Source organism: Biomphalaria glabrata, chromosome 8 (genome assembly GCF_947242115.1).
Source record: "Biomphalaria glabrata chromosome 8, xgBioGlab47.1, whole genome shotgun sequence".
Taxonomy (NCBI): Eukaryota; Metazoa; Mollusca; class Gastropoda; family Planorbidae; genus Biomphalaria; species Biomphalaria glabrata.
The window spans coordinates 44,587,199-44,609,676 of record NC_074718.1 but is presented as its reverse complement, the minus strand read 5'-3'; the positions used below and the strand labels follow the sequence as shown (position 1 = coordinate 44,609,676).

Here is a 22,478-nt window from a genome sequence, read left to right as displayed (position 1 = left end):
CTTCTTGTCAGTGTTAGACAACCTTTGACCCTCGACTAGGACTATAAAACTTCTTGTCAGTGTTAGACAACCTTTGACCCTCGACTAGGACTATAAAACTTCTTGTCAGTGTTAGACAACCTTTGACCCTCGACTAGGACTATAAAACTTCTTGTCAGTGTTAGACAACCTTTGACCCTCGACTAGGACTATAAAACGTCTTGTCAGTGTTAGACAACCTTTGACCCTTGACTAGGACTATTTCCCACGATTCTCACATTTCTTTCCTCACAGCTTTTGTTTGTGCGGCATCAGTTTAAAAGTGCATTCTTCAATGAGCTCAAGCAAGACTCCCACACGGCTATCAAGTAAGTTGTTCATTGTCTTTGACTCATTAAGCTCCATTGTTTGTATACATACCTTTTTTTTTCCCCATCAAATTGAAAAGTAGAACAATATCAACATTCAAAATATTTCAAACGAAATCTGTTTATTTCCTAAGTTTAATTCAATGTTGATATAAACATAAAGTTTTATAAACTTAATAGAATCCTAAATGCTGCTGGTAAAATCATTGGCAAAAAACAAACCCCATTTGGGCAGCTGTTTGAGACAAACATCTATAAAAAATCTAACAAGATCCTAGAAATAAAGAATCACCCTTTGGGTCAGGATTTTGTGATTTTACCATCACAAAGAGATACAAGACACCGATAGCAAAGACAAACAGACACAAACACTCTTTTGTTCCCCTGGCAATCAAATCATTAAATAGGAACAATCTGATATAAACTTTGTCACATGTAAATTATGAGTGAGTCTGGTGTGAATGTACATTTTGGTTTCTTATAGTTATAATGTTTTTTGTTTGGTGTAATGCATAAATCGTAAGACAAATTTCCATATGGACAATAAAGATTATTATTATTATAATTATTATTATATTTAAAATAGAAAAAACAAACTCTTGCAACATTGCATTAAGTTCAATATTGGGGCCTCCATCTGTACGTCTTGTTTGTTTTTACGTCTCTTTGTATACTTTGCACTTGTAAGTATTAGACATATATTTTTTGTTTACTATTTTTACATTTCTCTAATCATTGCTTTTCTATTACGCAGACATTACAAACAGGCGTATGGCTATATACTGGACTTGAGAATCCATGATACAAATATGCTGGAGATTAAAACAGTGGCAGGATTCATCAATTACAAGGTAGGTAGGTGTTACACTTGATGGAGAGGCTTATAGTGGTCAGACTATACAACGCACAATCAACATTTATCAACATGGTCTTATGAATGAACAGACAATGACTCTGATGTAAATTTAGATGATCAGAGTTAGTTGGAAGGTTGTGTTATATTTATATATGTGTCATAGCAAAGAATATGACAAATAGTTCTTGGTTGTTGGTTCCAATGTTCTACATTTCAACCAAAAGAATTGATTCAGTGGAATGAACACGAAGAAACTCAAAACTCTTGTTTTGACCATGTAGATTCTAGGAAAGTACTGGATTTTATCTGGAAAATGGGATTAATAGCTAGAATCTGAGTTTATTCGGGGGCAGGTACATATACATACATGTATTTACAACAGATGACTTTTTATTAATTTATTCACAAAAAATGTTTGATACTTGAATTATTATTAAATTTGATTTTTAAAAAAAAAACTGTAATTCATGTAGCTAATTAACATCCTGACTGTATTAATGAATAGAGGAAAGAATCATTGAAAAATTAAAGGCATGATGTTGCCTAAAATGTGCTGATGTGCCACTGGAATAATTGACATCAGTCAAAAGTAAGGGAAGTGTAGTTATTCCATTTTTTAAATTATATTTTTAACCAGGTGGATTGTTTTTATCAGTAATCTGAACTATTCAGTAGATTTAACTATAAGAGGTATGGTTGCCAAGTGTAAAGCTTTGGGCTTTTGATTTGAACCTCCACAACTTGATTCCAATTGAAGAATGAAATGTTTAATTTAGAATTTAAGGACCTCACTGACCTATAACAGATTGTAGACATTTTAATGAAAAGTCAAAGTTGTCATTGCAATACTCTTTTAAAAAACTTCGGCCACAAACGAGCTATGTCTTGAGAAACTTGGATCTCACTCTTGTGTTACTTCTAATAACTTTGTCATTGTGACTTGGTCTTCAGATCTGCAGACTGTCTTTCCAACACAACGCTCCACTGGACGCCATAGCTCAGTTCAGGAAGCACATTGACTTCTTCAAGTCTAAGACTGGCATACCAGAACTGTCCTTCGAACATAGTGCGTGGATGTCAAAACAGTAAGTTTATTTAAGTAAACTAGAGTATCCCTTTCACAACTTGCTATCTATAGGGCAGGGGATGTAAAGGTCATCTGTTTCTATAGTCTAGGGCGACTGAGGGTATCATTGTGGCAGCATAACGACCAACGCTTTACTTTCCCCAACTTATGTCAGGTACCCATTGGACTAAAGGGCACCCTGAAAGACTGAAATTAAAAGTCCCAGTCTTCACCAAGATTCGAACCCAAGTTTCTAGTGGCTTAGCTAGGCTAGGAACTGGCCATCATTTTGGGGTCTGCGGGGTGGGGGTGGGGGGCTTGACCTCTTTGGAGGCCCCTGCATTTAGCGTAATATTTAATACTTAATGCAAAAACAATTTCAAACACTCATTCGGGGGCCCGAGGGGTTTTCAGATTCTCCCCCACCCTAGCTACACCACTGCAGGACCCCTTAGTTTGGAAGCCAAGTGCTTTACCACTCAGCCACCATCCCCCAGTTAGCCCATTGCTGTATAGATATTTCTGAACAAAGCACACGAATGTTAAAACACTAAGTACGCTGACATGCAGACACCAATGTACACCCATTCTGTTACTATGTTCAAGTGAGTGAGGGCTGAACTATTATTCTCTTTGCATTGTGACATGCTGCAATGTAACTAGCAACTGTCCTTGTAGGTTCCAAGTGTTTGGTGATCTGTTTGATGAAGCCATTAAGCTGGGCCTGACAGCCATACAAACCCAACATCCCGGTTTCTACTACCAGCAGGCAGCCAATCATGCTATATTTAGAAAGCAGCTCTGTCAGGGACTCTGTATGGTATTATCGTTTGTTTTGTTTTTAACAAGATAGTAAATAAAAGCTTTACGTATTTTATTTCTGATGATTTTATAGTTTAGGATTGTCGATTAATTTATGAAATTATTTTATTGTTTGTTTAATGGATTTAAAAAAAAATTAGCAACCACAGGAACTGAAAAGTGAAGAAGTGATTGCAGAATATTTAGGTCATGTGGATTTTTATGGTCAAAGGAAATGGCGACAAGGTCATCAAAGTAAGACATTTGAAATTGTTTTGTATTTATACACTGTGTTAAGATACATCCATTTTTTTTTTATTGACTCATCTTATCTTATAAATTACAGAGGTTACTTCAAAAAATAAAATAATTATGTTCTTTGCATATCTATGTGTTAAGGTACATCCATTTTTTAAAATTGACTCATATCTTGTAATTTTTTTGTTTTTGTATTAAGTTTTGCTTTAGTGTTATATGTATTATTGCGACTTTACTTTTTTATTCTTCTGTTATGAGGTGTCCCTAAATTCCGTAATTTTATTAATGGTTTTACTCTAGTCAAATGCTAATAATCATTTGTCATGAATCTCACTGCTCTAGTTTGCATCTGTTCTAGGTTCTTTGTTTTCTTGAGGGGTCTACGAGCTTATAGCTAGCTGTAAATAAAACTAGTTTTCTTATTGCAAGAACAAAAAAAGAAAGAAAGAAAAGGTGTAAGGTTTTAAATCAAAATTTTAATGTAATTTTTTTAATTAGGTATGGAGCCCCCAGATATACAAAAAGAAAGGGAAGGCATCTTGGCTTTACAGACTAAGGAACGACAAGTGGATCACTCGGTAAAGGACGCTGTTAGAAATGGCAGGATGGTGACATTTATTAGGTTTTAACATTGCTAAAGAAAAATAATGATGATTTTGTAAATAATTCTTGCTACATTTATTTTGAATTTATTTTAGTGCATTATAATTCCACTGTTGAGTAGCGCTGTGGCACAGTTCAGGAAATACAAATCTCCTAGGATGAAACGCTTCCTGAGTGAGTCTGTTGACAATATTTACTTGTAATTTTGATAAATACAATGAAATCTACATTTCATTGCTTTGAGTTTACGAATTTTTATGTTTCTCTTGACAGTGGTACAGATGGGAGAAGAATATTACCATGCCAAAGATTATGTCAAAGGTCTTATGTAAGTTAGTTTCCTTAGCTGATTTTAAATATTTCTTATCCTTTTTTCACTAATCAGTGATAGGTGTCACAATTTTTTTTTTTTTTTTTTGTATTGTCTCCCAAATTACATGACCTATGTAACACTTAAACACTGTGATGAAACACTTAAACACTGTGATGAAACACAGTGGGGAATATATTTTCCTTGAGTTTAATGTTTTCAAACTCAGTTCAATAAAACAAGTCATTTAGAGATAAACAAACATAAAATATACATCACTTGTACAATTTGAAAAACAACTTGACTGACATATAATATTATCATTGAATAAATAAAGCACAATGAAGATACTGATGATCAATAACTTTCAAATGCAGATAAATGACCACTGAACAATTTACCAAACAATGACCTTGATTGTTAGATTTGCATCCCTTATTTAGCATCATGCAAAGACCTCATTTAATTGTTTACATTATTGTTAGTCTTTTCTTTTCCTCGACCTTCTATTTTTTGTTTACTTTAATATCTCTCCAAGGTCTTCAAGACTCTTCAATCTAACGATAAACACATATTTTTTTTCTTATACATACACATGACCTAATAACCTGGTCAGTTCTAGTACGCTTGGTTGGCAGTGATATGTGCAGTCAGCCTTGGCACTGGGTAATACAAAGAAATTAGATCTTCATGGCCATGTCAGAGTCCTATTTATCTGTACTACAAACCTAAACATTGACCATAAAAAAAAAGTAAAGTTCCCCTTTCAGACCTTGTGGTCTATAAGGCAGATTATGTAAAGGTCATCTGTTTCTGTGGCCTACGGTTAATGGGGGTGTCATGTGGCCAGCACAACGACCAACCGCCTTTACTTTTCCCTAACTAATGTCAGGTATCCATTAGAGCTGGGTGGACTCAGAGGTGCCCGAAGATCCAGAAATTAAAAATCCCAGTCTTCACCAAGATTCGAACCCCGGTCCCCGGTTCGGAAGTCAAGCGCTTTACCGCTCAGCCACTGCTTCCTAAACATTGACCATGGTTGTCTTAAATTGTTAGTCTCATGCGACAATTATGGTGACATCATTTTGTCATTTGAGCTTTCCTGTCATCACCACATCATCAAGTCTGTCCATGATGTTTGAACATCAATCAGTTTTGAAGTGGTTCCTAAACTTTGCATATCTCTTCCTTTTGAATAAGCCTAAAGCCAAGATGTGTGTTAACTGTTGTGAGCCCCAATTCTGTTATTTGATAATGAGCTACATGTTTTTTTTTAAAGGTTGACTACTTAACTCTGTATTTCTTTGTCTACTTAATTGTTTATGTATTTCTTTGTCTACTTAATTGTTTGTATATTTCTTTGTCTACTTAACTGTTTGTATATTTCTTTGTCTACTTAATTGTTTGTGTATTTCTTTGCCTACTTAATTGTTTGTGTATTTCTTTGTCTACTTAACTGTTTGTATATTTCTTTGTCTACTTAACTGTTTGTATATTTCTTTGCCTACTTAATTGATTGTATATTTCTTTGCCTACTTAATTGTTTGTATATTTCTTTGTCTACTTAATTGTTTGTATATTTCTTTGCCTACTTAATTGTTTGTATATTTCTTTGCCTACTTAATTGTTTGTGTATTTCTTTGCCTACTTAATTGTTTGTGTATTTCTTTGCCTACTTAATTGTTTGTATATTTCTTTGTCTACTTAACTGTTTGTGTATTTCTTTGTCTACTTAATTGTTTGTATATTTCTTTGTCTACTTAACTGTTTGTGTATTTCTTTGCCTACTTAATTGTTTGTATATTTCTTTGTCTACTTAACTGTTTGTATATTTCTTTGTCTACTTAATTGTTTGTATATTTCTTTGTCTACTTGTTTGTATATTTCTTTGTCTACTTAATTGTTTGTATATTTCTTTGTCTACTTAACTGTTTGTATATTTCTTTGTCTACTTAATTGTTTGTATATTTCTTTGTCTACTTAATTGTTTGTATATTTCTTTGTCTACTTAATTGTTTGTATATTTCTTTGTCTACTTAATTGTTTGTATATTTCTTTGTCTACTTAATTGTTTGTATATTTCTTTGTCTACTTAATTGTTTGTATATTTCTTTGTCTACTTAATTGTTTGTATATTTCTTTGTCTACTTAATTGTTTGTATATTTCTTTGTCTACTTAACTGTTTGTATATTTCTTTGTCTACTTAATTGTTTGTGTATTTCTTTGTCTACTTAACTGTTTGTGTATTTCTTTGTCTACTTAATTGTTTGTATATTTCTTTGTCTACTTGTTTGTATATTTCTTTGTCTACTTAATTGTTTGTATATTTCTTTGTCTACTTAATTGTTTGTATATTTCTTTGTCTACTTAATTGTTTGTATATTTCTTTGTCTACTTAATTGTTTGTATATTTCTTTGTCTACTTAATTGTTTGTATATTTCTTTGTCTACTTAATTGTTTGTATATTTCTTTGTCTACTTAATTGTTTGTATATTTCTTTGTCTACTTAACTGTTTGTGTATTTCTTCATCTACTTAATTGTTTGTATATTTCTTTGTCTACTTAATTGTTTGTGTATTTCTATGTCTACTTAACTGTTTGTGTATTTCTCTTAGCTTGTTGAACAAAGTCATGTGGGACTATAGACATGAAAGATGGTGGAAACTTCTGACCTCAATTCTGGAGGTCTCTCTCAAATGTGCCTACTTGATTGCTAAAGTGCAGGAATACGTAGCCAACTGTATGGAGTTAATAGGCAGATGTATCCTTTGGCTTAGATGTATGATTTCTGAACTAGAACACATTTCAGATCACAGTTAACTATCTAACATACAACTATCATTTACTATTAACATACACATATTATATCCTCAAACTATGACATTGCTGAGATATCTAAGTTAATAATCACATTTTTAGTTTTTGTCTGAGGTGCTAATCAAAATGTATTTTCTTCTTCTTCTTCGTTCTCATTGTTATGTTGGAGTGTTCATATGACTAGACCAATACATGAGATGAACTGCGCAGTGGTTTCCAAATCAGGGAGCTCTCCATATAGTTTCTTTTCTATTGGGTCGATTTCGGGCCAATGTCTTATACGGGCCTCTTGGTATAGAGAGCAGTTTTGGAGGACGTGGTCTGCATTCCACATGAGCAGATTTCACTGGTTCCAATTTTGAGCTTCCGGTACATGTATTGTCGCATTCTGTTGTGTCCGGTCCTGAGTCGAAAGATTAGACGTTGGTCTTGTCGGGATAGCTGATAGTAAGCATCATCTTTCTTGTGATTTGGATGAGAGCTCGTCCATTTCTCATTTATTTTATTTACGATTCAATTTCTTCAATTCTTCTGGATAGAGTGCAGAGTTTATTAGTGTGTAATGTATAATTGTATTCATTGTGAGTGCTCCTAATCAAATGTCTTCAGTATTGTAGCAGCATTTATTCTTCATTTCATGCTGTATTGTACACAAACATTCCTGAATCAAAGTCTCAGATTCTCAGTGCAGTCATGATGAACAGGTCAGGATTCAAATGAACCTCCTACGAGTTTTATCAGTAAGTTAAGCCATTTACTTCTATTGACTTATTTATGTTTCAGATGCTGAAATGAATGTCTTGAGCTCAAATCCTGATTTTGGTTGGAAAATGTTTGTTAGTATTTTGGGAATTCTAGAAACTAGCCAGCTGCGATGGCTACCCTCACATCTGTTTTTGGAAACATGTTGCTATTAATATTGCGATAGAGTTCACTCTTGGCTATAGAACTACAATTAATATTTACCCTTTTGAAGTTGGTGATCTTAAGAAGAACTTCAGTGCACTTGTTCCACTAGATGATATTTAGAACTTCAGTGCACTTGACCAACTAGATGGTATTTAGAACTTCAGTGCACTTATTCCACTAGATGGTATTTAAAACTTCAGTGCACTTGTCCAACTAGATAGTATTTAGAACTTAAGTGCACTTGAATCACTAGATGATATTTAAAACTTCAGTGCACTTGTCCAACTAGATAGTATTTAGAACTTCAGTGCACTTGTCCAACTAGATAGTATTTAGAACTTCAGTGCACTTGTCCAACTAGATAGTATTTAGAACTTCAGTGCACTTGTCCAACTAGATAGTATTTAGAACTTCAGTGCACTTGTCCAACTAGATAGTATTTAGAACTTCAGTGCACTTGTCCAACTAGATAGTATTTAGAACTTCAGTGCACTTGTTCCACTAGATGATATTTAAAACTTCAGTGCACTTGTCCAACTAGATAGTATTTAGAACTTAAGTGCACTTGAACCACTAGATGATATTTAAACTTCAGTGCACTTGTTCCACTAGATGATATTTAAAACTTCAGTGCACTTGACCCACTAGATGATATTTAAAACTTCAGTGCACTTGACCCACTAGATGATATTTAAAACTTCAGTGCACTTGTTCCGCTAGATGATATTTAGAACTTCAGTGCACTTGACCCACTAGATGGTATTTAGAACTTAGTGCACATGTACCTGGAAGTCTTGAAGAGCTTTGCTTTTCCTTTTATTTTGTTTTAAAGGAAGTCATCTCCCTTGATATTAGCTTTCTGTTTGTTTATTATGCTGTTTTCACTTGCAGCATGAAGTTCCTGAGCCAGAGCCTGGGTTGGATCAAGCTTGTATTGAGAAAGCCAATTTACTGTGGAAAGAATTTTGTGCCCAGCCATGTTTATTCACTCTAGAGATGCATGGATTGATTCCTTTGAGTAAGCTGCAGTGTCCCAACACATTGCTTAAAATATATTAGGTTTTCATTATCAAGAATTTCCTAGAGATTTCCAGATTTATTAATGTTTTCTCACAAGGGGCGCTTATTACCAGATTTTATAAGTTTTTTCATGCATTGTTACTTAAAGCTTTCTTACAATTTCAGTCTCTGTTAGATTATACTATTTATTTTGATGTAACATCCAAACTAGACTAAATAGATACTTAAGTTATGCTATGATCCTGTAGAGTCAAAAAAAAAAAAAAAGTAAAGTTCTCCCTTTCAAACAGTCAAAGTCCACTACTAATGATAATTTCTTGTACCACATTTCAGTTGAGATTAAAGCTTGTTTCATCACAGAAACAGTTTCAGCGGATCAAAAAGTTGTTATTGAAGTTTGTCTTAGGTAAGTTTGTATATCTAGATTGAATATAGACTGAATGTGGTGTATCTATGTATTGTTGTCCTTTTAAAACTGATTCCTTTGTCTCCTTGACAGAGTTGGTTGTCCATTCCCAGTCAGATTCTCAAAGCTAATGATACTTTTTACCAACCAGGTTTGTGCATTACCTACACACACACATAGGCACAAGTTTAAACACTCATTCTACATACAAATCTACTCAAAAACACAAATGTAAACAATTGTCAACATCTACACATACGTCTTAAACACATACACACATGCATCTAAACACCTGTGACACATATGCATCTTTACACTTGCCGAAACACACTTTTGTCTTATTTATTTTAACTTCAAACTGAAGAGTTCTATTTTATCCTAAATGGTGGAACCAAAAACCTAATGTTGTACTTATGAGCAAAAAACCTGAAGTTGTTTTTATGAGCAAAAAAAAAACACCTAATGTACTTATGAGCAAAAAACCTAAAGTTGTTTTTATGAGCAAAAAAAAAACACCTAATGTACTTATGAGCAAAAAAAAACAACACCTAATGTTGTGCTTATGAACAAAAAACCTAATGTTGTACTTATGAACCAAAAACCTAATGTTGTACTTATGAGCAAAAAACCTAATGTTGTTTTTATGAGCAAAAAAAAAACACCTAATGTACTTATGAGCAAAAAAAAACAACACCTAATGTTGTGCTTATGAACAAAAAACCTAATGTTGTACTTATGAGCAAAAAACCTAATGTTGTACTTATGAACCAAAAACCTAATGTTGTACTTATGAACCAAAAACCTAATGTTGTTTTTATGAGCAAAAAAAAAAACACCTAATGTACTTATGAGCAAAAAAAAAACAACACCTAATGTTGTGCTTATGAACAAAAAACCTAATGTTGTACTTATGAGCAAAAAACCTAATGTTGTTTTTATGAGCAAAAAAAAAAACACCTAATGTACTTATGAGCAAAAAAAAAAACAACACCTAATGTTGTGCTTATGAACAAAAAACCTAATGTTGTACTTATGAGCAAAAAAAAAAAACAACACCTAATGTTGTGCTTATGAACAAAAAACCTAATGTTGTACTTATGAGCAAAAAAAAACAACAAAAACAAGTAATGTTGTACTTATGAACAAAAAAACTAATGTTGTACTTATGAACAAAAAAACTAATGTTGTACTATTGAGCAAAAAAAAAAAAACCTACCTAATGTGGTACTTATGAGCAAAAAAAACTAATGTTGTACTTTATGAACCAAAAACCTAATGTTGTACTTATGAACAAAAAACCTAATGTACTTATGAACCAAAAACCTAATGTACTTAGGAACCAAAAACCTAATGTTGTACTTATGTTTAATATGGATTGAACAATCAGATCATTTTTTTTCTTCTTCCGAAATGTAGAAGTACAACAGTCACTGCATTCTGACAGACAAACATGGAATATCTGCAGCCTCGGCCAGTGAAGTGGACAGCGCTGACCTATTTCTCAAACCCAATGAGCCTCGTGTTTATAGTTTCTCATTCTTTCCTCTCATTGAAGACGTTGGCAAACAGATTGAGGTACTCGTTGGCTGGTTTTATCTTTAAATAATTTGTTTTCATTTAAATATTTGTGTGTGTGTATAGGTAACTTTTTTCCTTTGATTGTAGTGGAGAGTGTAGTGCACTAATAAAAACAACAACTAGTTGCTTGCTTAATTTGGAGGCACGGTGGCTGAGTGGTAAAGCGCTTGGCTTCCAAACTGAGGGTTCTGTGTTTGAATCCTGGTGAAGACTTGGATTTTGTGATTATAGGACGCCTCTGACTCCACCCAGCTCTAATGGGTACCTGACATTAGTTGGGGAAAAGTAAAGGTGGTTGGCCGTTGTGCTGGCCACATGACACACTCGTTAACCATGGACACCCAGAAACAGATGACCTTTACATCATCTGCCCACTAGATCTGAAAGGGAAACTTTTACTTTGCTTAATTTAGTGTAGCTTGTTGCCACATGCTATTGTATTATCTCCACATCCTATTGTATTATCTCCTGATCAGATCTCATCCCTGGCTCTAGAAATGGGCCAAGACTCTGGATGCTGTGCTGTACTTCGGTGGACAGGAGCTGGAGGAGACAACATAACGCAGCCTACTGGGCCAACCAGGCCACTCATTAAATCTGCTCTTCTAGACAGCCCTGTGGACTGGGATAGCTTCATAGTCAACCCTCTGGTTAGGTAAATGACGTCTACACTATATATATATACAGTTGATTTAATTTGGTTTTAGTCAAAGCCATTCAAAAAGTTACATTTCATTGAAAGCAAGTCTATTTCTCAAATCAATGGATGACATATTTTTTAAAGGATAACATTTTTTACCTTCACCTTTACCTATCCCTTAGTCTGTTGGACTGTTGGGGCACCAAGCAAGATTTGTGGACCATCTTTCTCCATTCTTCTCTGTCTTTTGCCTTAGTTAGAACCTCTTTCAATGGCATTCTTTTATGTTGTCTTCCCATCGATTTCTCTGTCTGCCTCTTCTTCTTTTTCCTGGTACTGTTCCCTAAAGTAAGGTATTTGCGAGCCCCGAAGACCTTGTAATATGGCCATAAATTTTTAGCTTGCGTTTTTTTTTTTACAATATTTAGCAGGTCATCATGGGGTCCAATTGCTGCAGTAACCCTGTCTCTAATCTCTTGGTTTGTGCTGCGGTCTTTAAATGTGATACCTAGGATCCTTCTGTAGCATCTCAATTCCATTGCTAGGATCCTCCTCTCTAGCTCTGCAGTCAGCGTCCAAGACTCACAAGACATTATTTGAGACTAATAAACAAACAGTCGCTATTTTATTTAGAACAAGTGAAACAAAAACATCTGGCTCCACTCCATTTAAAAGTACCATGAAAACTAAACAAAATTTCTAGTTGATATTGTTATGACTTTGCCATGCGCACCGCCATCCAAGATAGTGCAGAAAGAAGGTGCGCACTATCAGTGACCAGACAAGTCGGATGTTGACATAAGAGACTAACGATTTCCGCCCAAGGAGAGAGCCAATATGGAGATGCTGTGCTCAAGGCAGATGTCCTTTGTGTTTGTCATGTCTCCGTGTAAATAAACGTCTATGTCTCGTTGAGTTGCCTCACTTAAGTTATTACAATTGGTGTCAGAAGTGGGATTATAGGCAACTCAACGAGAGGAGGTAGGATTTACAATGGCAGCTTTGAAACGATTAGACCAACTCTCAGTTAGAGAGCTTAGGAAGGAACTTCGTAACCGATATGAGATAATTGGTGGTACCAAGGAGGTGCTTACAACTCGTCTCCGGCAAGCCTTGATAGATGAAGACGAAGATCCAGATACCTACTTATTTGAAATTGAACCGGAGATTTATGAGCTCATTGGCAAGATAAATGAAGCAATGTGTGAACAAATTAACAGTATGGGGAACAAGGTAGATAAAATGTTGTCTCAGCTGAAAGAAGGAGTTAACTCGTTTGTAAAGGAGCAGTTGCCTGTAGACTCGTTGGTCAAGAAGTTGCGTGGTCAAGACTGTGGTTGCACAAACAGTGGTGACGGAGACGCTGGGGATTTGAGCGCCGTCTGTGTTGTGGGCAAGTCTTGTGGTTGTGACTTTCAAGACGAGAAACGTGACAACGATTGCTGTGATGATTTCAACGAGATGTACCGAATCGAACGGAAAGAGACAAATGAAGAAACTGAAGACTGTTACGTGCCTGAAGCGTTTGTTCCTGTTGTACCTGTTACCAGTACCTTAACTGAAGTCTGTTACGTGCCTGAAGTGGATGTTCCTGTTGTACCTGTTACCAGTACCTTAACTGAAGTCTGTTATGTGCCTGAAGTGGATGTTCCTGTTGTACCTGTTACCAGTAACTTAACTGAAGTCTGTTATGTGCCTGAAGCGGATGTTCCTGTTGTATCTGTTACCAGTACCTCAATGAGCCTGACGGAGCAAGACAACGTTGGGTCTGCGTTCAAGCCTGTTGCTATGGACCTTAAAGACCTCTGCCTATCTGTCGGTGCTCACGAGGGAAATTCGAAGCTTGACAACAGCATCCAGAAGTTTAGCATGAACTGTACGTGCGGCGCTTCACACATAGAATTTAGATGCCAAGAAAACCACCAACAGCGCATATGTACTTCTACCATCATCATCGACATTGGCATAGATGAATGTCAATCAAATCACTCTAAATCTGAGCTGTCAAGAGAAAGACATTTTCCACTTGAACCTGAAGAGACCTATCTTCTGGACGTAAGACTGTTGTCTGAGGATGACTTCGGTGCATTGGACTTTGCTTGCAACGTGGCTGCAAGCGAACCTGAAGCTCCCTTGAGAGGCGTCTGTCGGGAAGGTCTGCTGAGACAGCGTGTCCGATCAACGGCTGTGCTGAAGAAAACAGTGCTCGACCCTATCTCTTTGTGTGGCAAACGGCCACGTCATTATCGCAACAACAGCCTGGTCAACTGGAGAAAGAGAAAGCGGCACTGGAAGAAAACAATGCGGATGGCCTCGTGGGGAACACGCTCCCTGCCGCCTGTGGCTCCCACTGATCGACCTCCACCTGAACTGTCAAACCTCAGCTGCAGTGTTTCTTTTCGGGACGAAAAGTGCTAAGACGGGGGCAATGTTATGACTTTGCCATGCGCACCGCCATCCAAGATAGTGCAGAAAGAAGGTGCGCACTATCAGTGACCAGACAAGTCGGATGTTGACATAAGAGACTAACGATTTCCGCCCAAGGAGAGAGCCAATATGGAGATGCTGTGCTCAAGGCAGATGTCCTTTGTGTTTGTCATGTCTCCGTGTAAATAAACGTCTATGTCTCGTTGAGTTGCCTCACTTAAGTTATTACAATATTATGACTTCACTTTCTCTATTCTACTTCCAATAAACTCACAGCTTGTTAAAGACTGTCATTATGTTTCTCATCTTACTCTGCAATGGTTAAAGTATTCTTAGCTTAATGTTCTGTATGGTATTTCAGGGTCAACCCTCGTAAAGCATTGCTAGAGTTGAAGGTTGAACACGAGCCTCCATGTTTGCTAAACGAAATTTACTCCATGAAGCTTCTAATCAATAACCTGGAGGATGCACAGATCAACAAAGTTAGGTCAGTGATGTTTCTTACTTAGGTCAATGATGTTTCTTAGGTCAGTGATGTTTCTTAGGTCAGTGATGTTTTTTAGGTCAGTGATGTTTCTTAGGTCAGTGATGTTTTTTAGGTCAGTGATGTTTCTTAGGTCAATGATGTTTCTTAGGTCAGTGATGTTTCTTAGGTCAGTGATGTTTCTTAGGTCAGTGATGTTTCTTAGGTCAGTGATGTTTCTTAGGTCAGTGATGTTTCTGGCTTGTTTTCTTTCTTTTTTTTTTTTTTAATTGTACGACTTAACATTTTTCATTGAGTTATGTAATGTTTTAACGAGGACATAAACTTCTATGTACGTAGAGAACAGTTTGCCTAATAAATAAATACAAACATATAAGCAGGTTATCATGTGATCAGATATTAATGGTCAGTGTTGTAACACGCGTAATGTATAATGCTGGTCACCAAAATGGTTTGGGGTCTGATGACCATGTGTTGTGATCTTGCTACTGCTGGGTTTATGTGTCTGAGCAATGACTATTGAGCTGCAATACACATTGGGTACGTGCCTGACCTAAATACTACACACAGACTTAAGAACAATTTCAGCAGACGAAATGATGTTTATTTAATGAGAATAATACAAGATAAACTACTGCATCTACTTCAAGCGTCCAGTTACAAATCACAGGCTAAATATGAAATGGCGTGACATCCTTCTTAGTAGTTACATAAACATATTGAGTATAATCCATGATAATTAATTACAGTTACATCCGCATCTCAGTGGGCATAAAATATGATAAAAGCTTTAGAAAAAGTATATCTCACACTAAGTACAACTATAATAATATATCCACGTCACAGTGGGTAACAAAGGAAACTCTAATACATCTGTACTGCTCCAAGTCCAGCAAACTACTACTGACTTAACTTGAGTTTAGTAATTCTCACTTCCTTTTTCTACTCTGAGGTTTTCTCGTGTTTTCACCTTCTTGACCCGAGGTGAACAAATAACACTCAATGTCAAGTGAGGCTTTGACAAGTGTGTGTATCATATCTAATAAGTTGTTTTTTTTTTTATGCATGCCAAGGGAAATTATTCATAACCTGCTTATATCTTTTGATTTATGCATAAGCAGAGCAACAGTCTCTGAATGATTTCACTGTGCCCATTTGAAAGATGAACTAACATTGTTTTAAAGCTGACTGTACATTTTGTTTCAGGCTGAGTTTGGGATTACAGGAGTCTGAGGAAAATCAGGATAATGCCAGTAAGAATTTGGTTATTAGCTTATTTAGCTAGTATTTGATTGACTTTATATTTCAATTAATGTATCTGGTGACTGCGCAGGAAATTTCCTTTGCGACTTGTCAAATAGTGAACTTGATTTTGCTTATACATTGTTTTCTTACTGTGATTTTTGAATAACTTTATTACACATTTAATGAAGTCATCAGGTCATGCAAAGTTTGTTTTTTAATCAATGTAAAAGATGTGTTTTTGATGTTTGTACCCACAGCATGTAGAGCTATAGCTCGTTCCCATCTCATGAATGACCCTAATGTTGTTGAGATTTGTTTTTCTTGCATGATGTTGATCTGTATTTCTCACCCACTGGTTTCCTTGTTGCAGCCTTGGTGGCTGCAGAGTTGACTGAGTTTGAGAAAGACTCTCCGAGCAATAATTGTCTGGTTGAGTTGGGGAGCTTGAAGAAAGGTCAAAAGGTAATGAAAGTACCGATTGTACTGAGGAAATAAACTGTCAATGTTTTATTCATGTAAGCAAATAGATTCATAAACAAATTAAAATATACAACTTCACTTGATAGAACATATGCATTGCTGTGTTCATATAAACTAATGTACACTATTATTTGGGAATAAACACTGTACCACTGACGTAGTACTATGTAGGTATTGAAGAAATGTTTATCCAGGAGGTTGTTTTGAAACACACTGTAGTTCTGTTACTGTTTTTCACCCCAGGTAACTCAGCAGTTCTATGTCAAGTGTCTTCAATCAGGAAACAGAACTATTATTGCTATGGTAGGTATTGTTTCAAGACTTCAGTTTTAGCTTACAGACTATGTGTTTGTTTACTTTTTTTTGTTTACTTTTTTTTACTGTAACACATTTAGACTAAATGTAATTTTACTTTTTACTGTAACACATTTAGACTATATGTATTTTACTTTTTACTTTAAAACATTTAGACAATATGTATTTTACTTTTTACTGTAACACATTTAGACTATATGTATTTTACTTTTTACTGTAAAACATTTAGACAATATGTATTTTACTTTTTACTGTAACACATTTAGACTATATGTATTTTACTTTTTACTGTAACACATTTAGACCATATGTATTTTACTTTTTACTGTAACACATTTAGACTATATCTATTTGTTTACTTTTTACTGTAGTATATGTTTTCCTCCATAGGTCAGTTATACTGTTGGTATCACTGTTGGTCATCACATGATCACTTGCCATTGTCAAGCTGAAGAGCAGCTGCAACTGACCAGTGTCCGGCCATTTGATGTCTCAATAAAACTAGAGTCAATGAAAGTAAGTCTCTAGACAGCGATCAAGTTTGAAATAATATAATCTTGACATTTTGGTCTAGTCAAGCAGATTCAAACACTTTTACTTTCAGTACTAGAGAGATATTCAGAAACTTTGTAAGAAATCTTTTAGTACAAGAGAGATATTCAGAAACTTTGTAAAAAATCTTTTAGTACAAGAGAGATATTAAGAAACTTTGGAACAAAGAAATTCTTCAGTAAGCAATACATTTTGAGTTGAGGAAATATTTTTCGTTTCTCCTAGCTGGACAGCCCTTAGTGTAAAGAACTTAGTTCAGATCTAGTGTCAACATTTCAACCAAAAGATGTTTCAAAAAGTCACCCAATCAATAATTTGTCTCATCTCATTTCAATATTTCTATTAGTTTGAGACAACTGAAGCTGTCCACTCAGAAGACCCATTCCTGCTGACCACAGACATCTGTTGCACATCACCCTGGCCTATAGATTTGAAGAACAGTTCGGTTACGTTAGTAAGTTGTCTCTGCATTGTCATTGAATTTTTGTTTGTGTAAGTATTATATTTGTGTTAAACACAAATCTTGATTATATTTATCTTCTAAATCTTGGCTTTTGTTTTCTCTTGCCCAGAGTGAGTTCATCCACACAGCCTGTGATGAGTTTGAGTCTCAGATAGCAGGAGGTAAGCATTGACTTGACATTGACTTAGTTACAACACTTATAGTATAGACTTAGAACACTCACATAGGTAAACATTGACTTGACATTGACTTAGTTACAACACTTATAGTATAGACTTAGAACACTCACATAGGTAAACATTGACTTGACATTGACTTAGTTACAACACTTATAGTATAGACTTAGAACACTCACATAGTGTAAACATTGACTTGACATTGACTTAGTTACAACACTTATAGTATAGACTTAGAACACTCACATAGTGTTACCAGACACCTGCACATCTGTAGTAGGTCAACACCTTACAAAGGAGGACGATTCTTACGATGCATTTAATGAAACATGTCAGTACATCAATGTAAAACTAATATTGTAAGCATCATAATTCTTAGACTAAGCAACTTTTTGCAATAGTTCATCTTTCAGTTATAAATATGTGGAACTCCTTATATGACTCTGTCTTCAAGTATTGTACTATGTGAGAAAAAAATTTGAGTCCATGAAGAGTTTATTTCTCTTTTTAATCTACTATATGCTGATCAGTGATCTTTTAACACATTAGCATTCTGCCAGGAAATGCAAAAGAAAAATTAATTACAGATTTTAAGACAGAGCGAATAATACAAAGGTTTCTTTTAAATACCCATGAACATCCCAACAACTGTTTATGAAGTAGGTTGTAAAAAAAACTTTTTTTTGTGCAATTTCTGAGTGAGTTTGTTTGATTAGACCCCGTGATATGAAGAATTGAATTTGATTGATGGATATTATGCAATAAGAATAAAGAACAGACCTGGGCAATTTCATACCTCTGATGATTTGGCTGAAAATCAAACCAAAACATCTACACACAAAAATATAACCAAACTCTCAAACAATCATTGTAACCTAAGCATTTTTAGTTTTGTACAAGTAGGTGTGTTTTTTTCTTGAAAGTAGTTATCATGCTTTTTTTCTTTGAAAATAGTGAATCTTGTGTTTTTTTTTAAAGTAATGCATCATGCTTTTTTTTCTCTTGAAAGTAGTGACTCATGGTTTTGTCTGAGCTGAACAAGCTTTATATCTGCAGTGTATTATGCACACACAACCTACACAAAATATTTTTGACTGTTTCAATTAAAAAAATAGGAGAACCTCTAGTTTTCTGTAGTCATTTTACTTTCAATGAACATGTCTCTCCTCGTTTCACTATATTCATACTTTTTAAAATCTCGTCTCTAGTACGTCTGAATAAATCTGACTGCGGTGCTGAGTGTATTTGTTTGGTTGCCTCCTCATGCATACAGCCTTCCGTCTCACTGGGAACGTATACTCTGGAGTGGAAAAGGTTTGTCAACAGTTTGTTGTCTAGGTTAGAAGTACTTGTACTTAGACTGTACAGACACACAGCATTGATATCCATTGTTACTTTGATATCCATTGTTACATCTTGTAACACATTTTTAAAATTTACCTACACCCTTAGACTTCTCATAAAAACCTGGGATGGGTGGTTGAGAGGCTAAGTACTATTGAACTTGGCTTGGCTTGGCTACCTATGAGAGGGGTTCAAGGTTCGACACCCGACTCTAGCAGAGTTGTGTTTACTAAGTGCCTAAAGGCAGTACGGAAAAACCTTCTCCCAGATACCCCCACCAATCTATAGCGCTCTGAGCATGCTCAAAACATTTTGTGAAATAAGTCACTCACATGTACATTAAAGTTGTTACACATTCTGTGAAATTTCAAATGAAACTAGTCACTTGCCAAAAGATTTTGACAGAGTGAAGAAATGTGTACTATGTGTGTACCATTCAAACTCACACAAGTTTCTTACATTATCATTTCTTAATGGCAAAAAAAAATGGCTGTCAAGGTTTATAAATATATAAAGCAATATTTTAAAAAGTTTTTGTATTAGTTGTAAAAAAAAATCCTTTTCAAAACTTTGTGATTCAACGAGCAGGGTTTCTGAGAGCAGCAAGGACCTGCCCTACGTATCAACAACATTCCCTCTCCCTACTGTCAACATTGAGCACATTCCCATCACTGTCCACGTCGGGCTGCCAGCCTTCGGCAGGGTGAAAACACTTCTGCCATTGTGTTACATTGTCAAGAACAGAACACCTTACGTGCAGGAGATCCAGATCAGCATGGAGTCAACTGACAACTTTATGTTCTCTGGAAATAAACAGGTTTGATCTACATTCAAGTCATAGTTTTATTATTATCCATTTTTCATATAGTTGTTGTAGTGAGTGATATAGTCAAGCATTGTTAACCAACTCAGCAGAAGTGAGGAGGTCTGAATCCAGCTTGTCATTTTGTTTCCAATGCTGAAGATCATACAGAAGCTTAGAAGATAGCTAATACGGTGGCTGAGGAGTAAAGCACTTGACTTCGGAATGGATAGCCTTGGTTTTGAATCTCTGTGGAGACTGGGGTTTTTTATTTCGAGCGCCTCTGAGTCCACCCAGCTCTAATTGGTACCTGACATGAGATGGGGAAAAGTAAAGGCAGTTGGTTACGTGCTGGCCACATGACACCCTTGTTAACTGTGGGCCACAGAAACAGATGACCTTTACATCATCTGCCCTATAGACCACAAGGTCTGAATGGGGAACTTTATTTTTAACTTTACTTAATATTTACCAAACATTGTCATTGTTGGAAAGGGAAAAGTAGACTTTAAGACTTTAAGATCTTGCCATTTTTGAGGAGGGGGGAGGAAAGATGTATTGCTATGGCCAATGGTTAACAAAAGTATCATGTGGCCATCACAATGACCAACCGCCTTGGCTTCCCAAAGATATGTCAAGTACTCATTAGAGTTGGGTGGACTCAGGGGCGTCCTGAATCAAGTTCTCAAGGGAATTCAAACTGAAGACTCCTTGGTTTGGGAGCCAAGCACTCTAACACTTGGCCACCATGCCCTCCCAACATATTAATTAGTGAGTTTAAATTATCCCCCAACTATGACATTTAGATACTGTTTGGTGGAGCTGTGAAATTCAACATTTTGTTGTCATTTATCCTCAGACTCATTTTCGAGTTCTTCCTAGCCAGGAATATAAACTACACTACAACTTTTTCCCCTTGGTGGCTGGACAAGTGACATTACCCAGACTGCACCTGGACATGATGAGATATCCTGGCACTATGGATGACATCATCAACAAGCTGCTACCTACTCAGATATTTATACGGGTAATTACAAGTTTTCTCCCTTGCTGACCTACATAATAAATGGATGTAAATACATTGGACGAAAGCTTCTGGGGTGTGTTAGGAGGTGACACATTTGTCTTCTTGAGGAAATAATACTTTGAGAAGCTAGAAAGATTTTTTGTATTGTTTTTGCCTCTATAGGCAAATATTTTGAAAGGGGAAATAATAATAATGATAATTTAATGTTTAGAGCCCTTGTTAACAAACAAAATGTAGGCTGTGTGATAACATTATTAACACAAACATATGAATTAAAATGACAAACTAATCTAAAAATGTTTTAAACAGATCGGTCTTAATGTTCTTCTTAAATGTAGTGTAGTATATTATATTATCCGTCTGAGATCAATGGGGAGTGAGTTCTAAACCTTCCAAATAAGTCAACAGACAAAAAAAAAAGACAAGTGCATACTAGAAGCTTGTGTGGCCATCGAGCCCCTCCCCATGTGGCAGATAAAGGAATTCCCTCCAGATATGGTAATTACCGTGGAAATACAATACCCAGGGTGGACCAAAATCAAACCTGCTGCCTTGCTACCTGAAAATAAAGGCAGCTATCCAGAGAGCAGTGGCGGACCCAAGAAGGATATGCGCAGGGCTAACAACCCAGTCATATAAAAAAATTTTGTTACGAAAGCTAAAACACATATTAAAAACTGGACTGATCACAACGATAAATGACCTATGCCTGGAAATGGATGGCGGTTTGATGATATAGAAGCAGATCTACAACAGCTGGACACGGAGATGTAAAGCACAGGATAGATCAGAATGGAGAGATGTGCCAAAACAGGCCAGGGCCCTCCATGGGCTGTAGTGCCAATGAGATGGATGTTGATGCGTACTAGAAGATAGTCCAATTGAACTTATTATTGACTTACAGATTAAGATCTTTAAGAACTGTAATAGCTTTCATCTAATATAATATAATTAATCTGTGTATTTAAATTTTGACATTGTGTTGTTGTTTGTTTCAGCCCATAGGCAAGAGACCTCCAGTATAAACACTTTGCCCAGAGTTATCATTGTGCAATGCCCACAGCTTGTTTCATGTGATATATTTAGTCTCTCTTAGAATATATGTCTGGTCTAGTTTTACAATTTGTCAGAGATCATCGTCACACATCAATGTTTTTCTTGTAGTTTTGTCCTTTACAGAAATCTTTTGTGAGACTATTTCTAAAGACCCCTGTTCAGGCCTAGCAATTCTCGGGTCATCTGTTTCTGTGGCCTACGGTTAATGAGGGTTCCATGTGGCTAGCACACAGACCAACCGCCTTTACCTTTCCCCAACTAATGCTAGGTACCCATTAGAGTTGGGTAGACCTAGGGGCGCCTTAAAAATCCAGAAATTCAAAATCAGTCTTCACCAGGATTCAAACCCAAGAGACCTTAGTTCATTAGCCAAGCGCCTACCACTCAGCCACCATGTCTTTATAGTGAAGAACTATTCTAATAATTTTTGTATTTCAAGTCCTTAACATTTCCAATGAGAAACATTGGTCTCAAGTACATTAATGTGAAGGTAA

At 35.8% G+C, this 22,478-nt stretch overlaps 1 protein-coding gene across 2 annotated transcripts in view; it reads left to right on the top strand.

Moving 5' to 3' along the window:
* LOC106058827 (trafficking protein particle complex subunit 11-like) overlaps positions 1–22,478 on the top strand; it is a 30,001-nt gene that overhangs the window by 6,848 nt on the left and 675 nt on the right. For both annotated transcript variants that reach the window (XM_056038740.1, XM_056038739.1), the window contains exons 7-32: positions 274–347; positions 1,102–1,198; positions 2,155–2,288; positions 2,948–3,089; positions 3,232–3,325; positions 3,827–3,906; positions 4,027–4,105; positions 4,205–4,259; positions 6,859–7,004; positions 7,739–7,800; positions 8,861–8,987; positions 9,323–9,395; positions 9,489–9,546; positions 10,812–10,970; positions 11,450–11,628; positions 14,402–14,527; positions 15,731–15,777; positions 16,140–16,231; positions 16,493–16,552; positions 16,955–17,080; positions 17,463–17,570; positions 17,689–17,740; positions 18,964–19,069; positions 19,688–19,916; positions 20,761–20,928; positions 21,927–22,478. The exon at positions 21,927–22,478 is cut by the window's right edge and continues 675 nt beyond it. In XM_056038740.1, the coding sequence (XP_055894715.1) occupies positions 274–347; positions 1,102–1,198; positions 2,155–2,288; positions 2,948–3,089; positions 3,232–3,325; positions 3,827–3,906; positions 4,027–4,105; positions 4,205–4,259; positions 6,859–7,004; positions 7,739–7,800; positions 8,861–8,987; positions 9,323–9,395; positions 9,489–9,546; positions 10,812–10,970; positions 11,450–11,628; positions 14,402–14,527; positions 15,731–15,777; positions 16,140–16,231; positions 16,493–16,552; positions 16,955–17,080; positions 17,463–17,570; positions 17,689–17,740; positions 18,964–19,069; positions 19,688–19,916; positions 20,761–20,928; positions 21,927–21,953 (2,700 nt within the window). In that variant the 3' untranslated portion in view covers positions 21,954–22,478. The remainder of the gene's footprint in view (positions 1–273; positions 348–1,101; positions 1,199–2,154; positions 2,289–2,947; positions 3,090–3,231; positions 3,326–3,826; positions 3,907–4,026; positions 4,106–4,204; positions 4,260–6,858; positions 7,005–7,738; positions 7,801–8,860; positions 8,988–9,322; positions 9,396–9,488; positions 9,547–10,811; positions 10,971–11,449; positions 11,629–14,401; positions 14,528–15,730; positions 15,778–16,139; positions 16,232–16,492; positions 16,553–16,954; positions 17,081–17,462; positions 17,571–17,688; positions 17,741–18,963; positions 19,070–19,687; positions 19,917–20,760; positions 20,929–21,926) is intronic.